The sequence below is a fragment of the Bufo bufo genome, chromosome 1 (assembly GCF_905171765.1).
Source record: "Bufo bufo chromosome 1, aBufBuf1.1, whole genome shotgun sequence".
Taxonomy (NCBI): Eukaryota; Metazoa; Chordata; class Amphibia; order Anura; family Bufonidae; genus Bufo; species Bufo bufo.
This window is the reverse complement of record NC_053389.1, coordinates 225490081-225509532: the sequence shown is the minus strand read 5'-3', so window position 1 is coordinate 225509532 and position 19452 is coordinate 225490081. Positions and strand designations below refer to the sequence as shown.

Below are 19452 nucleotides of genomic sequence, written 5' to 3'. Positions count from 1 at the left end.
AAGGATAGTTTTTGGTAGTTACAGTGCACTTTCACTTATTAACCTTTTGTTGGAGCCTTTTGCTAAAATAAATATAAAAAAACATAAAAGTTTTCCCCAATCGATCTGGAATCAATAGCCCATAATGAGAAAGTGAAAAAATTATTTTAGAAATGTTTGCAAATTTAAAAAATAAAAATAAAAAAAGGAAAAAACTATTTAATTTTCACATTGGCATAAGTATTCAGAGCCTTTGCTAGGACACTTGTAATGGAGCCTCAAATTGTACTTGATCATCTTTGAGATGTTTTCACATTTGTGCTAAATTCAGTTGATTAGACATGAAAGACATACCCCTGTCTATATAAGGTCTCACAGATGACAGGGCATATCAGAGCGAAAACTAAGCTACAGTATGAGGAAGAAAGAACTGCTTGTACAGCTCAGAGACAGGAATGTGTGGAGGCAAAGATCTGGAGAAGAGTACAAAAAAATTTCTGCTGCACTGAAAGTTCCCAAGAGCACAGTAGCCTCCATAATTCTTAAATGGAAACAGGACTCTTGCTAGAGCTGGCCATCCCAGCAAACTCAGTAATCTGGGTAGAAAGTGCCTTGTACCCACCTGGCCATGCTCCCACAGCGAGTCTGGCCTCTTCTGCAGCACTGTGGTCATCACACCATCACTGTACCAGGGCTGGTCGGGCTATCAGTGTGCAGGGACACTGGGCCAATCAGGTTCAATGTAGGCTCTCGTGCATGCTGACATAAGGGTTGTGACGTATCTCTAAGCAGGGACGTCGCCGTGGCAACCAGCATGGTTGGTTGGCCAATCAGTATGCAGGGAAGCTCGGTCAATCAGGCTCAAAGCCGGCATTTTTGCCTCCTAACAGAGAGTTATTTTAACAATCATCTGCTGGCCACAGTCACCTGTGGTTGGTCTGTATATCTCACATACATCCCTTGCTGTATTCCTTGGATTTTTGGATTTCTGACATTGAATTTTCACTTTTTGACTTTGCCTCTGACCAACGATTTTGCCTTTGATGTGACTCCCAGTGCTGACCCTTCCTGATATCTGACTTTTTTGTCTCTATTTTAGGTCTTGACGTTACCGCCTGTTTTAGACTTTGGATAGTTTCTGGTTCACTTTTGTCTTCCGATTTGGTCCTTGTCGTCTTGTTCTGACTTGGTTTTGTATGACTACCCCTCTTAGGTCCTGTACACTTATTTTGGAAAGGGACTGTTACTCATTTGGGGGCCATTCTTTAGCGGTTGCACATTTCCTTACCTACGTGACAGAAGGGCCTCGGTAAGAGAGGTGACCAAAAACCCAGTGGTCATTCTGGTAGAGCTCCAAAGATCTTGTGTGTAGATGGGGAAAACTTCCAGAAGGTCAACCATCTCTGCAGCATTCCACCAGTCTGGACTTTATGGAAAAGTGGCCAGAAAGAAGCCTCATCTCAGTAAAAGACACATGAAAGTTTGCAAAAAGCACCTAAAGGACTCTCAGACTGTGTGTGGTCTGGAGGAAACTAGGCACTGCTCATCACCTGGCTGATACAATCCCTACAGTGAAGCATGGTGGTGGCAGCAACTTGATGTGGGGGTGTTTTTCAGCGGCTGGGACAGAGGGAGACTGGTCAGAGTAGAGGGAAAACTTAATGGAGCAAATACAGGGATATTCTTAATGAAAACCTGATCCAGAGTTCTGGACCTCAGTCTACGTTCACCTTCCAACAGGACAATGACCTTAAGCATACAGCAAGGACTACATAGGAGTTGCTTAGGGACAACTTTATCAATGTCCTTGAGTGGCCCAGCCAGAGCCCTGAACCCAATTGAACATCTCTAGAGAGATTTAAAAAGGGCTGTCCACCGACAGTCCCCATCCAACCTGACAGAGCTTAAGAGGATCTGCAGAGAAGAGTGGCAGAAAATCCCAAAAATCCAGGTGTACAAACCTTGTGGCATCATACCCAAGAAGACTGGAGGCTGTAATCGCTGCCAAGGTGCTTCAACTAAGTACTAAGTAAAGGTTCTGAATACTTACAGTACAGACCAAAAGTTTGGACACACCTTCTCATTCAAAGAGTTTTCTTTATTTTCATGACTATGAAGGCATCAAAACTATGAATTAACACATGTGGAATTATATACATAACAAACAAGTGTGAAACAACTGAAAATATGTCATATTCTAGGTTCTTTAAAGTAGCCACCTTTTGCTTTGATTACTGCTTTGCACACTCTTGGCATTCTCTTGATGAGCTTCAAGAGGTAGTCCCCGGAAATGGTTTTCACTTCACAGGTGTGCCCTGTCAGGTTTAATAAGTGGGATTTCTTGCCTTATAAATGGGGTTGGTACCATCAGTTGTGTTGAGGAGAAGTCAGGTGGATACACAGCTGATAGTCCTACTGAATAGACTGTTAGAATTTGTATTATGGCAAGAAAAAAGCATCTAAGTAAAGAAAAACGAGTGGCCATCATTACTTTAAGAAATGAAGGTCAGTCAGTCAGCCGAAAAATTGGGAAAACTTTGAAAGTAAGGGCTATTTGACCATGAAGGAGAGTGATGGGGTGCTGCGCCAGATGACCTGGCCTTCACAGTCACCGGACCTGAACCCAATTGAGATGGTTTGGGGTGAGCTGGACCGCAGAGTGAAGGCAAAAGGGCCAACAAGTGCTAAGCATCTCTGGGAACTCCTTCAAAACTGTTGGAAGACCATTTCAGGGGACTACCTCTTGAAGCTCATCAAGAGAATGCCAAGAGTGTGCAAAGCAGTATTCAAAGCAAAAGGTGGCTACTTTGAAGAACCTAGAATATGACATATTTTCAGTTGTTTCACACTTATTTGTTATGTATATAATTCCACATGTGTTAATTCATAGTTTTGAAGCCTTCATAGTCATGAAAATAAAGAAAACTCTTTGAATGAGAAGGTGTGTCCAAACTTTTGGTCTGTACTGTATGTCAATGCAAGACTTTAGGTTTTCCTTTTCAATAAATTAGCAAACATTCTTTTATTTTTACTTTGTCATTATTGGATATTGAATGCAGAATGATGGGGAAAAACAGATTTTTTTTAGCAGAAGGCCACAAGATAACAAAACATGAAAAAAGTGAAAGGATCTGAAGACTTTCCAAATGCGCTGTATAGGAAATTTCTGACTGGGGGATGGGTAAACTTTTTCATTTATTATAAAGTTTTTAAAGGGAGAGACTGAGCAGATTGATATATAGTTTTATGGGAAACAATTCAGTATATTCTTTTAGATTCCTCTTAATTCTGGGCTTTAAAGTCAAGGAGGCGGTCCTATCAGTTATTGACAGCCTTCCCTATATGACTGTTCATAGAGATAGCTGTCAATCACTGATAGGACTGCCTCATCAACTTTAAAGCCTAGAATGATTAGAAATTTAAATGAATGAAATACTGTTATACTGGATATTTTCCTACAAAACTATATATCAGTCTGCTTAGCTCCTCCTGCTGTATAACCTGCTGCCTGCAGATTGCCCTATATTTTCTTGGTGACAGGCTCCCTTTAATATTTTGCCATAGGTACATTTGTCAGTATAGGTGTAAATACAGAAAGATAATGCCCTCTACAGTATGTAAATGCAGCACTTTTTAAAATATTTTAAAGTTAGTTTTTTTATGTACAACCAGTATAATGGGGACGATTGTGACCATTGCTTATCGTCTTCATTGGGATTGAGAAAGAAGCATTCAATGAATGTAATACGTACATTATGTTGTTGTCACCTGCATGGGCTACCCAGTGAATGTGTATTTAAAGTTTTTGTTTCTTTTTTTAGGAAAGTGTTGACCTTGGAGAAATCATGTATTCCCTCTGTTATCTGCCCACTGCTGGCAGGATGACTCTAACTGTTATCAAGTGTCGGAACCTAAAGGCGATGGACATTACAGGATCATCTGGTATGTCATTCGTGAAAATATCTGTCAAATGAAGATTATGGTGATGTTTGTTATTAAAGCAGTTTGCTGATCCTTTCACATTGATGTCCTGTCTTCAGATAGACCATCGATATCTGATGGGCAGGGGTTTCACACCAATCAGCTGTTCTTCAGTAGCTGCGGCACTGTAGCTACAGCTCTGTCTGTGGTGTGTTGTGGACGGAGCTGGTTACTGTAGTACTTCTCTCATTCACTTCACAGGAAAAAGTTCTGGAGAAACTAGCGCCATCTACTACGCTTGAGCTACTGCAGAACAGCTGGTCGGCAGGGGTGTCAAACCCCCTCTAATCAGATATTGATATAGGGGTCTTCCAGTCCAGTAAGAGGACTGGAAAACCCCTATAACTTCTGCACAGATTGTCACCATGTCCACATGAAAAAAAAAAAAAAATGTGTTGCTATTTACTCATGTCTTGTCATTCCCCTATTCCTTCCCTTGCTCATTATGTTTTCTCTTTGCATTTCTTTATTATTTACTTTCCATTTGACCTCTACCTTCCTTTCACTTCTATTATTTTTCCCTTTCTTCCCAGCCCCTTTTCTTATATTTTTCATTTTCTTTACTTTTTTTCTCTTCCTTCCTTCCTTGCTTCTTTCCTCCCTTCCTTCATCATGTCTTTTTCCCTAATTTTTTTTCCAGTTTCATTCCTTCCAATTACCATATCTTTCATTTCTTTTCCTATTTCTTTTCTTTCACTCCTTTCCATTCTTCTTTTTCCTTTACCCTTCTTTCCATTTTCCCCTTTTCTTCCACCTTTCTCAATTTTATTAGCTTCCATTATCTTTTTCTTCCCTTTCCCGCTTCTCCCCAACCACATTTCCATTCCATTTCCTTAATTTTCCCTATCCTTCCATCTTCTTTCCCATTTTGTTAGTACCTTTTCCCCTTTCTTTGCTTACATGATCCTCCGTCCCCTTTCTCTTATTTCCCAGCTGCCTTTCCTTCTCTCATGCATTTCTTTTGACATTTCTTAGTATTATCATTTCCATGTCATAATTTTTTTTTTTCTTTCCCTTGGCATGTTTTCCATTTCTCCTACCTCTCGGTCTCCTCTTTCTATTTCTTTTCCATTTCTTCCTTTTCTGAATCTCTCCATTTTATTCTTCCCTTCAATGGCCCCTTTTAATTGTCTTATGTTTCCTTTGCCTCTTTAGTTTTGGCTCTTTCGCCTCAAAAATCTTGTCTTCCTTACCACTTTAACCCTCTTACTCCCATTCTCTTCTTTCATCTTCAATTTTCCTGTCCCTTTCCCATTTTACAATGGAGAAAACATAAGAGCTTGAGAATTGCTCAGTTGAGGGACTATGAAGCAGGTCCTTAGAGGTGTTTAAAGGTTTTCCCATTTGGGGGGTACTATTTCTCCTTGGGGAGAGAGCGCCTTAATTGTCGTGAGGAGACTTATAGGTCATACGTGCTCCTCTGGAATTCTGGGAAGAATGACGAAAATGAGCTCTTAACGAGCTCTGCCTCTAATGCCACCAGATGCAAGGCAGCAAGCAAGTGCGGATGCAGTGCGATTTTCACGCACGGTTGCTAGGAGACGGTCGGGATGGAGACCCGATCATTATTATTTTCCCTTATAACATGGTTATAAGGGGAAATAATAGCATTCTGAATACAGAATGCATAGTAAAATAGGGCTGGAGGGGTTAAAAAAAAATATATAATTTAACTCACCTTAATCCACTTGATCGCGCAGCCGGCATCTCCTTCTGTCTCCTTCTTTGCTGATTGTAGGAACAGAACCTGTGGTGACGTCACTCTGGTAATCACATGGTCCATCACATGATCCATCACCATGGTAAAAGATCATGTGATGGACCATGTGATGAGCACAGTAACGTCATCACAGGTCCTTTACCCAGGTCCTGAAGAAAGAAGACAGAAGAGAAGCCTGGCTGTGCGAACAAGTGGATTAAGGTGAGTTAAATTTATTTATTTTTTTTTTAACCCCTCCAGCCCTATTGTACTAAGCATTCTGTATTAAGAATGCTATTATTTTCCCTTATAACCATTTTATAAGGGAAAATAATACAATCTACAGAACACCTAACCCAAACCCGAACTTGTCGATTTTTCTCACGCGCGTGCAAAACGCATTACAATGTTTTGCACTCGCGCGGAAAAATCGCGCATTTTCCCGCAATGCACCCGCATCTTAACCGGGCAAAAAACATGACTCCCGTGTGAAAGAGCCCTATGTGAAAACAGCCAAATTGTGCCCAATTATCCATTTTTCTCCCTCTAAATTTTTCATATTAGATTAATTGTACAGTAATAAAACAAAACACCTCACCCTCTGGTAGTATTGCCACATGGGGTTATCTGAAGCTTCACTGCAGGACTCTACTCATCAATGGGGGGCACTAACTTTATGACAAGTCATTAAAGTTGTTACTACAAACCAAAAAAATCACTGAGAAAGATCAAAACATCCTGCATGATATAATAAATAAATATGTGGATGTACATGGCTATTTACCCCCTTCAGGACAGTGACTTTCCTGACAAAGTATATTTTTGCAAATCTGACATGTATCACTTTATGTGGTAATAACTTTGGCACGCTTTTACTTATACAAGCAATCCTGTGAGTGTTTTCTCGCGACAGAAAGGTAAATTTTAGTCTATATGTTTTACCTTTATTTATAAAAATATCTAAAATATACGAAAAATTTGGAAAAAAAATATTAAAATTTTTAATTTCTTAGCTTTTTAGATGGATAGTGCTACCTCATAAAATACTTATTAATTAACATTAACCATCTGTCTACTTTATGTTTGCATCATTTTGTGAATGTCATTTAATTGTTTTAGGAAGTTAACTTAGATTTTTAGAAGCAAATTTTTAAGGAAAATTCCAAAATCCCTTTTTTAAGGACCAGTTTAGTTTAGGTCACTTTATGGGGCTTGCGTAGTAGAAACCACCCATAAAGGACCACATTTTAGAATCTAAACCTCTCTAGTAAGGGTACTTTCACACTAGCGGCAGGACGGATCCGACAGGCTGTTCGCCCTGTCGGATCCGTCCTGCCGCTATTTCGCTGTGCCGCCGGACCGCCACTCTTTCCCCATTTACTATAATGGGGATGGGGGTGGAGCTCTGCTGCAACGCGGTGATAGGCCGCCGGACTAAAAAGTCGGACATGCAGAACTTTTAGTCCGGCGGCCTCTCACCGTGCACTGCCGTGCTGCGTCGGAGCTCCACCCCCGTCCCCATTTTAGTCAATGGGGACGGAGCGGCGGTCCGGCGGCACGGCGAAATAGTGGCAGGATGGATCCGACAGGATGAACAGCTTGTTGGATCCATCCTGCCGCTAGTGTGAAAGTAGCCTTAGTCAAAACTGATTTTGCAAACATTGTTAACCCTTTACATATTTCACAAGAATTACAGGACAATGGAGGCAAAATTTTAAACTGTAACTTTTTTGCAGATTTTACATTTTGATAAATTTTTTCATGTAAGGCAGCAAGGGTTAGCAGCGAAACAAACCTCAGTCTTTATTACTCTGGTTCTGCAGTTTGCAAAAACACCCCATATGTGTTCGTAAACTGCTGTATGGGCACATAGTATGGCTCAGAAGAAAGGAGCGCCGTATGGTTTTTGGAGGGCAGATTTTGTTGGAATGGTTTTTGGTCATCATGTTACATTGGAAGGCACACTAAGGTACCCCTACAGAAGAATCAGCCAAAAAATTACCCCATTTTGAAAACTACACCCCTCAAGTAATTTATTGAGAGGTGTACTGACCACTTTGATCCCACAGGCTTTTTATATTATTTAGAAACACTTGGCTGTGAAAATAAAAAAAATTAATTTCTTCCTATAAAATGCTGCATAAGTTCCCCATTTTTTATTTTCACAAGGGGTGACAGGAGAAATATCAGCACAAATGTTGTTAAGCATTTTCTCCTGAACACAGCAACTTTCCATACGTACTCATAAATTAAATTGCTGTTCAAGCTCACAGCAGGGATCAGAAGGAGTGCCATATGGTTTCTGGAGGGAACATTTTGGTGGAATTGTTTACGGGCGCCATGTTGCTATTGCCATGCTATTGCTAGCACCATGTTGCTATCAGCCTCTGTAGAACAGTACAGTCATTTTATGTATGATTTATGTATGATTATCATACATTTTATTTTTTCTCACAACTGGGCTTTATCATTGGTTCTATTTTGGGGAACATATAACTTTTTGATCGCTTTTTATAGTTTTTAGGTTTTACCACTTTTACAGAAAACATTTTTGAAAAAAAAAATTCTGTTTTTGTGTCACCATTTTCTGAGAGCCCTATTTTTATTTTATTTTTTCTGCCGATTGTCTTGTGTGACGGCTCATTTTTTCGGGATGAGTTGACGTTTTCATTGGTACCATTTTGGAGTACATAGTACTTTATGATCTCTCAGTATTATGCTTTTTGTAAGACAAGGTGACAAAAAGTAGCTGTTTTGACACTTTTTTAATTAATTTTTTTACAGAATTCACCTGAAGAGGTAGACCATTAGATAGCAGGTCATTATGGATGTAGCGATACCTATTATGTCTCTTTTTATTTATTTTTGTTTGCAATCCTACGCAATAAAAGCATTTTTGAAAAAATGCTTTTTTTGTGTTGCCATGTTCTGAGAGCCATATATTTTATTATTTTTCTGTCAATCATCTTGTGTGGGGGCTCATTCTTTGTGGGATGTTTTGACACAATTTTTTTTTTCTACATTTTTCTTACAGTATTCACCTTAAGGAGTAGAGATTACATACTTTTAGCGATACCTAAAATGTCTATTTTTTTTAATTTTTGTTTGAAATCTTACACAATAAAAGCATTTTTGAGAGCCATATTTTTTTATTTTTGTGTCAATTCTCTTGTGTAGGGGATCATTTATTGGGTACATTGTATTTTTTGATCGTCCGCTACTACATTTTTTGTAAGGCAAGGTGACCAAAAAATTTCAATTTTAGCAAAAATTTTTTTAATGGGGTTCATCTGACCGGATAGATCATGTGATATTTTTATAGAGCTGGTCATTACGGACACGGTGATGCCTAATATGTTTATTTTTATTTTTCATTGTATAAGGCTTGACGAGAGGAAAGGGTGCTTTTTTACTTATATTTTTTTATTTAAAAAAAACTAAAACATGTACAGCGGATGTCACAAAGGGGTTAAAGAAGATAAATCACTGAAAATAATTGCACCTAGTCTATTTAATACTTGTCTTTATGCCAGTAGGCATCTACATTGAGGAAACAGACTCTGCATATGTAATGTGCTGCGACTTGCTACATTTGTGTGCGTACAAGCATCCAATGAGGGGAAGAGCAAGCACAGTTATATCTACCACCTAATCAAAGCAGCCAGTGGAATAGGAGGGGTTAAGCTACTTTCACACTCGCATTTTGGGCGGATCCGTCATGGATCTGCAAAAACGGATGCATGCAACGAACTGATCCATTTGTATTATCTGTAACATAGCCAAGACGGATCCGTCATGAACACCATTGAAAGTCAATGGGAGACGGGTCTGTTTTCTATTGTGCCAGATTGTGTCAGAGAAAACGGATTCGTCCCCATTGACTTACATTGTGTGCCAGGACGGATCCGTTTGGATCAGTTTCGTCAAGCGGACAGCAAAACGCTGCAGGCAGCGTTTTGGTGTCCGCCTTCAGAGCGGAATGGAGACTGATCGGAGACAAACTGATGCATTCTGAGCGGATCCTTTTCCATTCAGAATACATTAGGGCAAAACTGATTTTTGACCGCTTGTGAGAGCCCATGACGGATCTCACAAACGGAAAGCCAAAATGCGAGTGTGAAAGTAGCCTAAAAGTGCACTAGAGACAACCACTCCTTAGGTGGAATAATAGGAGTGTTTTCATATTTGGGGGTAGCTACACCTTAAAGTATATACTACAAACAAGAAATAACTGAAAAAGGTAAAAATTTTCTGCATGATATGATACATAAATAAGAGATATTCTAGAGTAGGTTCCTGCCTGTCTGAGACCACCTTACTGTGGCAGGTGGGCATAGATGTGTTTTGATCAAAATATATTGGCTAAGAATCTCAGATTTTATCAAATCAGAATGAAGGTTTTAGTCTCTGTATAATTTTTGCATCTATTATGCAATTATTTTCAGTGATTTCTCTTCTTTAGTCATGAAAGTTAGCATGAAGGACCAATGGCTGTCCCAGGGGCCAGCTGGAAATGGGCAGAGCTTATCTGTTTATTGCCCATGCAGCTAGAGCAGGCGGGCAGAGAGTGAACACATGCAGGACTTGGGTGAAGCAACTGTGCTGTAAGAGACCAAATCTCTGAAAACAGAGCAGATAATTGAATGAACGGAAAACTTAGCCCCAACATGTCAGCTGAACACAACATTGACAATAGGACTCTGATTTTATAATGTTCCTGCATCCAGTTACCGTATAAACTGATGGGAGTGGGAGGGGAAATGACTTGAATCATTCTGAAAAGGACTGTGCAAGTGACAACAATTTACGTAATCAATGAGATATGTAATTACACTGATTCAGTATTAAAAGAATATGGAGACGTTCTGTCAACAATGCCAAAAGATCGTCTGTGATGTCAAATTAGCCTGAACTCAGCCGCAAGCTAGGACTATTTCCACTTCAACTCATTTGAAAATGGAAAGCTTTGTATATAGTATTATAGGGCCACAAAGCAAATTTAGGAATGGGGCTCGACTCTATGACCATCTGCAGCAGTACATAATAAGCACAGTCAGATCACAGTGCGGGGATAATGCACAGTGATAATAGTCTACCATACTATTGTGTTGTACACAGACGGAAAGCGGGTCGCACAGTGTTCAAAGTTTGGACTATAATACTGACCCCTTATGTACTCCTATGTACAACTAAATAACTACTATAATACTGGCCCTTATGTACAAGAGTATAACTATTATAATACTGCCCCTATGTACAAGAAAAAAAAACTACTATATTACTGTCTCCTATGTACAAGAATATAACTACTATAATACTGTCTCCTATATACAAGAATATAACTATTATAATACTGCCTCCTATGTACAAGAATATAACTACTATGTTAGGAAGCAGCTGCACTCTATTAGACTGCCGTTTATTTCCTGGTGTGGCAAGAGGAACTACCTCAAGACCTTTATAGCTCCTAAATTTTTGTACCTTCTGCAGGTGTTGCCTATCTGGCTGCCGCACTCATTTTTTGTAGACATCCGCAGAGTTTTCTCCCTCTTTTTGTGGGGAAGTAAACCCTCCAGAATTGCTTATTCGGTGCTGACCAGAGAGAGGAGGTTTGGCGGCTTTGGTCTGCCCGACATACGTTCCTACTATGTGGCCTTTCAACTATTTAGAGGTCTATCCCTCCTCAATAGCACTTATAGTGCTCCATATGTGTGTCTTGAGCGCTCTCTGCTCTCCACTAGAATGAAGCGGATTCTCTGGGGGGCTGTCCCCTTGTTCTCCGGGTGGTTCCTCTTTGCCACTCCTATGGAAGGGTATGTTTGTTGAGTGGGCCAAGCAGTTTAAGGATAGAACACTTGAGTTTCCCATACCGGGTACTCCGCTTTCCTCTTTACAGTTTTATGTCCATCCGGAAGCCGAGAAGCCCTCAGGTATCTGGCCTCTTTTGGCCGAGATCCCTTTAAGTGAGATTAGGTCCCCGGATGGGTCCCTGGATTGGTCCACGGTCTTGAATGACCCTAAAGTCAAAAAAGCTTCCTTCCTACAGAGTTTTGCCCTGCAGAAGGAGATTAAGATGATTAAGCTACCACCCCCCACCACCTCTGGAACCCCCTCTTGGCTGTCTAAGAGACTATCAGATGCCCGTAGGATCCCTAAACCGCTGTCTACCATATATAAGGAGTTACTCTCAGCCTCCCCTCCTGAGCTACATTTCCTTTCTTCATGGGAAAGGGAATTGTCCATCCACCTTACAGACCCGGAAAGGGCTTTTGTCCTTACACACTCTCACGGCTTTAGCCGCTGTATTAAGGTACAAGAAAACTCGTATAAGCTGCTCACGAGATGGTACAAGTCCCCGGAGTTCTTGCATAGGCTTAATGCAGATTTCCCAAGTGAGTGCTGGAGGTGTAGAAAAGACGTAGGCTCTCTGTCACACATTTGGTGGCACTGTGAAAAGATTAAAGCGTTCTGGACCAGTATAGAAGCTCTGATAAATGAGGTGTGTGCTAAGCAGGTTAAGCTGGATCCTAAACTGATTCTGCTTTGGTGCCCTAATGACTCGCTTTCCCCCTGTAGATCTGATCTTCCTACTATGCTCATCACGGCGGCGAGACTGCTCATCCCGCTGCTTTGGAAGGATACTGAACCTCCCACTGTTTCGATGTGGAGGGATAAGGTGGATCAGATCTACAGGTTTGAAGAGCTGGCCCACTGGGAATCTTGCACGCGTTTCCGCTTTCTTAAAATCTGGTCGCCCTGGAAGACATATAGGAAGTTCCCCTGACGGAGTTGGGGAAAACTCCCCTACCCCCCCCCCCCTTTCCTTTCCCTTCCTTTCCCTCTCTTTTCCTCTTATTTGTGTTATACTTGATTTTTATTGTCTGTCACATTTGATGTATCATTTTGTACAACATGTGTTGCACTGACATGCATTTGTGGTCACTTCCATGACCGATTTGTGACTTTGCCTTACCAGTGATGCTACGATGGTTTGTGATCGATTGATATGCCTTACTTACTTTGAATAAAAATAAATTTGGTTAAGAATATAACTACTATAATACTGACCTCTATGTGCAAGAATATAGCTACTATATTGCTGCCTACTGTGTATAAGAATATTAAGTACTGTAATACTGCCTCCTATGTAAAGTAAATAACTACTATAATACTGCCTCCTATGTACAAAAAAATATCTACTATAATACTATAACTACTATAATACTACTCCATGTACTAGAATATACACTACTCTCAAAAAGTTAGGGATATTTGGCTTGCTGGTGAAATTTCAGTATGAACCTAAAACGCACTCCAATCTTTACAGGTGAACCAAATGTGACCTTCTCAAAATTTTTGAATGCACATATCCAACTGATCAATGTTTCAGTACTTTTTGCACAACTTGCTGTTCTCTAACAAGGAGCTTAATGGCAAAATTCACAACAGTTGTTTGATCCATGAATTGCCCAATAAATGTCCTGATTTGATTAGAATTAAACAGTCCTCCTCATCATGCTGTTCATATTTTGACATCATTAGACCAAGACGACACCTAACAATTATTCAACAGTACCTCGCCTTTGTGAGGCTTCAAGCATAATGTTCTCAGACAGAAGTGGCCACTGATCTTAGAGTGTCACAGCGTGTCATCAGCTGGTTGCAACAGAGCTACAGAGAGACTGGAAGAGTCACAGAAAAGCATAGAAGTGGACGTTCTTTGGCCACATCCCACACTGATGACTGCTTTATTGTGAACAATGCCCTGCAGAACCGGATGATGAATGCTACATAACTCCAGGCACATTTAAGGGAGGTTAGAGGCACCCAAGTGTCACATCAGACCATTCGAAACCATTTACATCAGCTAGTCTGCATGCTAGATGACCTGCAAGAGTACCTGACCACACCACCAGGCATATGCGTCATCACCTTGCATGGGCCAGGGAGCATCTACGCTGGACAAGGGACAATAATACCATTGAAAACCTATGGGATCAGCTGAGTCGCCGTGTAGAGGCTCGTAACTTCTTTCCCCAGAACTTCAATGACCTGAGAGCCGCCCTTCAAGAAGAGTGGGATTTCGTGCCTCAGCAGACAATAAGTTGACTTGTGAACAGCATGAGACATAGTTGTCAAGCTGTATTTGATGCTCAAGGCAACATGACATGTTTTTGAGACATTGACATTATTTGTGGGGGTATACCCACCACTGTTGTTGGCTTCTATTTTAATAAATTGTTTGAGATGAGGAAATCACCATTGCATGCTTCTACTTAACCACTTGCCATCTGGGCCATTTGCCCCCTTCCTGACCAGGCCTAATTTTGCAAAACTGACATATCTCACTTTATGTGGTAATAACTTTGGAACGCCTTTACTTATCCAAGTCATTCAGAGAAAGTTTTCTCATGACACATTGTACTTCATGATAGTCATAAATTTGAGTCAAAATATTTCATCTTTATTTATGAAAAAATCCCAAATTTACCCAAAATTTTGCAAAATTCACAATTTTCTAAATTTCAATTTCTCTGAATTTTAAAACAGAAAGTGATACCACATAAAATATTTATTACTTAACATTCCCCATATGTCTACTTTATGTTGGCATCATTTTGGAAATGTCATTTTATTTTTTTAGGACGTTAGAAGGCTTAGAAGTTTAGAAGCAATTCTTCAAATTTTTAAGAAAATTGCCAAAACCCACTTTTTAAGGACCAGTTCAGGTCTGAAGTCACTTTGTGGGGCCTACATAGTGGATACCCCCATAAATGACCCCATTGTAGAAACTACACCCCTCAAGGTATTCAAAACCGATTTTACAAACTTTGTTAACCCTTTAGGCGTTCCACAAGAACTAAAGGAAAATGGAGATCAAATTTTTAAATTTCACTTTTTTGGCAGATTTTCGATTTTAATCAATTTTTTTCTTTAACACATCGATGGTTAACAGCCAAACAAAACTCAATATTTATTACCCAGATTCTGAGGTTTACAAAAACACCCCACATGTGGTCATAAACTGCTGTATGGGCACACGGCAGGGCACAGAAGAAAAGGAACTCCACATGGTTTTTAGATGCCATGTCCCATTTGAAGCCCCCTGATGCACCCTTACAGTAGAAACTCCCAAGAAGTGATCCCATTTTGGAAACTAGGGGATAAGGTGCCAGTTTAATTGCTACTATTTTTGGGTACATATGATTTTTTGATCATTCATTATAACACTTTATGGGGCAAGGTGACCAAAAAATTGGTTGTTTTAGCACAGTTTCTATTTATTTATTTTTACAGCGTTCACCTGAGGGGTTCAGTCAAGTGACAGTTTTATAGAGCAGATTGTTACGGACGTGGCGATACCTAATATGTATACTTTTTCTTATTTATTAAAGTTTTACACAATAATAGCATTTTTGAAACAAAAAAATTATGTTTTAATGTGTCCATGTTCTGAGAGCTATAGTTTTTTTATTTTTTGAGAGATTTTCTTATGTAGGGGCTCATTTTTTGCGGGATGAGGTTACGGTTTTATTGGTACCATTTTGTGGGACATACGCGTTTTTGATCACTTGGTGTTGCACCTTTTGTGATGTAAGGTGACAAAAATAGCTTGTTTTGACACATTTATTTTATTTTTATTTTTTTACGGTGTTCACCTGAGGAGTTAGGTCATGTGATATTTTTATAGAGCTGGTTTTTACGGACGCGGAAACACCTAATATGTATACTTTTTTTTATTTGTTTCACTTTAATACAATAATAGCATTTTTGAAACCAAAAAAATGATGTTTTAGTGTCTCCATGTTCTAAGAGCTATAGTTTTTTTATTTTTTGAGAGATTTTCTTATGTAGGGGCTCATTTTTTGCGGGATGAGGTGACGGTTTTATTGGTACCATTTTCTGGGACATATGCGTTTTTGATCACTTGGTGTTGCACCTTTTGTGATGTAAGGTGACAAAAAAATGCTTGTTTTGACCCCTTTTTTTTTTTTTTTTTACGGTGTTCACCTGAGGGGTTAGGTCATGTGATATTTTTATAGAGCTGGTTTTTACGGACGCGGAAATACCTAATATGTATACTTTTTTTATTTGTTTCACTTTAACACAATAATAGCATTTTTGAAACAAAAAAATGATGTTTTAGTGTCTCCATGTTCTAAGAGCTATATTTTTTTTTATTTTTTAAGAGATTTTCTTATGTAGGGGCTCATTTTTTGCGGGATGAGGTGACGGTTTTATTGGTACCATTTTGTGGGACATACGCGTTTTTGATCATTTGGTGTTGCTCCTTTTGTGATGTAAGGTGACAAAAATTGCTTGTTTTGACACCGTTTTTTTTTTTTTTTTTTTTACGGTGTTCACCTGAGGGGTTAGGTCATGTGATATTTTTATAGAGCTGGTTTTTATGGATGCGGCATGCCAAATATGTCTATTTTATTTTATTTTTTCTATTATTAACATTTTTTTTTATTTCTTACTTGGGGAATTTTTTTTTTTACATGTGAAACCTTTTTTCTATTTTATTTTTTCAACCCTTTATTTTTATTTTTTATTTTTTTACACTTTTCGTCCCCCATAAGGTCATACAAGACCTCTGGGGGACATTTACTTCACTTTTTATTTATTTTTTTCACTGTTGATTTCTCCTGTAACGGGCTGATAAAGTAGCTCCAGTTACAGGAGAAATACACCCCTCAGAGAGGCTGTACAGCATAATTCTGCGCTGTACAGCCTCAGAGCAGGGCTAATCGAGGTCTGTGAAAGACCTCACACAGCTCCTGCACTCTCCGGTCACGGCGGTCACATGAAGCGTAGCGCTTCATGCTCTGCATACACATTGCTCGGTGTGCGCTGTGTATGCAGCGATCCAGAAGGCAGGGACACCTGGGAACTGTCCCTGCCTTCTCTCTGGGTTGCCCTGCTGTCACTGACAGCGGGCAACCCGATCAGCAGCTGCACGATTAGCGTGCAGCTGCACTTTCTCAATGGACGTTCTAGAACGTCTATTCAGAAATAGAGAACCACCTCCCAGACGTTTATAGTGTATGGGCGGACGGGAGAGGGTTAAATGCCATACTTTAATAAAATAATATCACTGTAGCGTGAACTTTGTACGTTTTCCATAAATTTCACCTGAAAGTCAAATATCCCAAACTTTTTGTGAGTAGTGTAACTTCTATAATATAGCTCCCTATGTGCAAGAATATAACTGCTATAATACTGCCGCTATGTACAAGAATATAACCACAATAATGTTGTACCCTATGCATAAGAATATAAACGCCGTTATGCTCCTCTCAATGCATAATAATATAACTTATATAACAATGCATGAAATATATAGTATATTACTGCTCCCTGTCTCTATATTAGTGTAATATACTCCGCTCTTCCTAGATCCTTATGTGAAGGTGTCACTGATGTGTGAAGGCCGCAGATTGAAGAAACGCAAAACTACCACAAAAAAGAACACGTTAAATCCAGTCTACAATGAGGCCATCATATTTGACATCCCTCCAGAGAACATGGACCAAGTCAGCCTGTCCATAGCCATCATGGATTATGATAGGTAAGTTCTTGTGTCATTTCAACCTAATATAATGCCCTATGTGCTCCTTCCTGCTAGTAGCAAAAACGGACAAAAATATGTTGTGCAGTTTGGATACAAGTAATGAGGAAACCATGACGATGATTGACAGGATGTTAGTCACTGCAAAGAGGGGTGGGGTTGGTGGGAAATGCGTGGTATATTTGTTTATAGCTATTAGCAGCAAAAATGCACAATATTTTTGAGCCATTTTGGCTATTAGGAGTATAGATGTGTAGCTGTAATATACTGCTTTTACATGGGGCACCATATGAAGCTGACTTATCTGTTGTAGATGAAGCATATATTTCACTGTTTCCTGAAATTCCCTTTAATCCTTTTTTTTGTGCATTGTTCTTGGAGGATTGGAGGTTTTTGAGGAGTATGAATCTTTACTCTATAGATTTTCATTATTATAACAAATTTAACTGAGTTTTACCACACAGGGTGGGACACAACGAAGTCATTGGAGTGTGCAGAACTGGAGTGGATGCCGAGGGGCTTGGCAGAGACCACTGGAATGAGATGTTGGCATACCCAAGAAAACCAATAACCCATTGGCATGCATTAGTGGAGGTAATAAAACTAAACAGTTTCATCCACGACACATGGAGATGTTTTATCCCTCCCTTTTCATGAATTCAGTGAGACAGATGGTGTAACCTACACTATTGGTGATGGCATGGCCTTCAAGGCAACACAGTGTTACAGTGAAAGCAAGACATTACCACAACTGGTGTCACCATCTTCCTATTAACTAAAAAGTAGCAACCCTAATGGGAAACTACATCTTGTGGTTGGGGAGCTATAGCAGGTCTGGTGCAAAGCAGAATTGATGCCCATAGCAACTAGCGGTGTATTGTACTGCATTCAGGGCAGAATGTAAGAGGAGTCAGGACTGAATCATAGCACTTTAACTGTTAGAAAATAGCTTTTGTAACTTAGCTCATACTTTATGACTCTCCCAAAAAGTCAACTGTAAGTTGTGCCAGGATGAAGCCTTATCATACTCAGTCCCAGCACTCAAACAGTTCACTAAAGAGATAGTACTGAAAGGGAGCGTAATCAGGTATAAAAGGGGTGTGACTCGTCAAAACTCAGATGACGGCTTCATAAAGTTGACAAGTATGACTTAGGTACACTCAGGACTCGGCTGCAAGAGAAATACAGTGTCAAGGACTGAACTGGCTAACATAGAAAGAAAATTATATTTACTTTGATTTATTTTCTTTTTTTTTTTCAATTTTTGGGCAAAAGGCTCAAGAATTCTGCTTATATTAAAATAAAATCTATTTAATAAATATTATTTTATTTCCAGATGCCAGGGAGAGGAACTAGTTTTGACAGTCAAGGATCCTGTTCTTCTCCAAAGCCTCCTTTGACACCTTAGAACAACCAGTATGAGGTCTTACTCATCAACCACTTGCCTAACACTCCTTGTCAAGGAGCTTGGTGTAAAGCAACCAAACCGAAAAAAAAAAAAAATTTGCAACTTGACAACACTCACAGTCCCAGGGGCACAAGCAGCAGAAAAAGGGTGGATCTGGTGCCGACCTAGGAATTGTGAGGGCACTTTCGTTATTCCTTGTGGTGGGTCACCCTGAAACGTGTTGTAGTTAACACAAATGCACTCAGGAGTAAAATTTCTATGTTGTTTTATATATTCATATCTATATGTCTGACCAAACGAGAAAATGCCTGCAGAGGAAGCAGTGCATTGTGGGTGTAGGGCTACAGCCACTTTTACTACTCCAAAAGCCAATGGAGCTTAACATCAAACCAGCAGTAGAACTTTGACCACATTGAATGAAAGTTCCAAATCATATGCAGAGTACAAAATGCCTAAAAAAATATATATATATATTTTGAGATGACAGCTTACAAAGCAGTAAATTATTGATATTGCCATTTACATTTTTCTTTTTAAAAATTTGAATTAATCGTTATAAGGGCTGGGATTGGGGGACATGTTTATATTTGTTGTTTTCCTGTAGACTCTTTTAGGGGGTTCTAAAACTTGAATTTGTTTTGTCAAAACAAAATCAAAAATCAGGATTGTAATTGAGATAAGAAGAAAAAAATTGAGTTTCACATCAATTAAGCCTAAAGGGAATGTCCACCGGTAATGATCCAACAGTCTGTGCTGATTCATTTAATGATATTTGTTTACAGAGCTCCTATTCTCTTGCATAGATATAATTAC

At 39.5% G+C, this 19452-nt stretch overlaps 1 protein-coding gene across 2 annotated transcripts in view; it reads left to right on the top strand.

The window, feature by feature from the left end:
- The window catches only part of SYT10 (synaptotagmin 10), a 145590-nt gene extending 126819 nt beyond the window's left edge, over positions 1 to 18771 (top strand). For both annotated transcript variants that reach the window (XM_040435818.1, XM_040435810.1), the window contains 4 exons: positions 3801 to 3921; positions 17060 to 17231; positions 17696 to 17825; positions 18568 to 18771. In XM_040435818.1, the coding sequence (XP_040291752.1) occupies positions 3801 to 3921; positions 17060 to 17231; positions 17696 to 17825; positions 18568 to 18639 (495 nt within the window). In that variant the 3' untranslated portion in view covers positions 18640 to 18771. The remainder of the gene's footprint in view (positions 1 to 3800; positions 3922 to 17059; positions 17232 to 17695; positions 17826 to 18567) is intronic.
- The last annotated feature ends 681 nt before the right edge of the window (positions 18772 to 19452 follow it).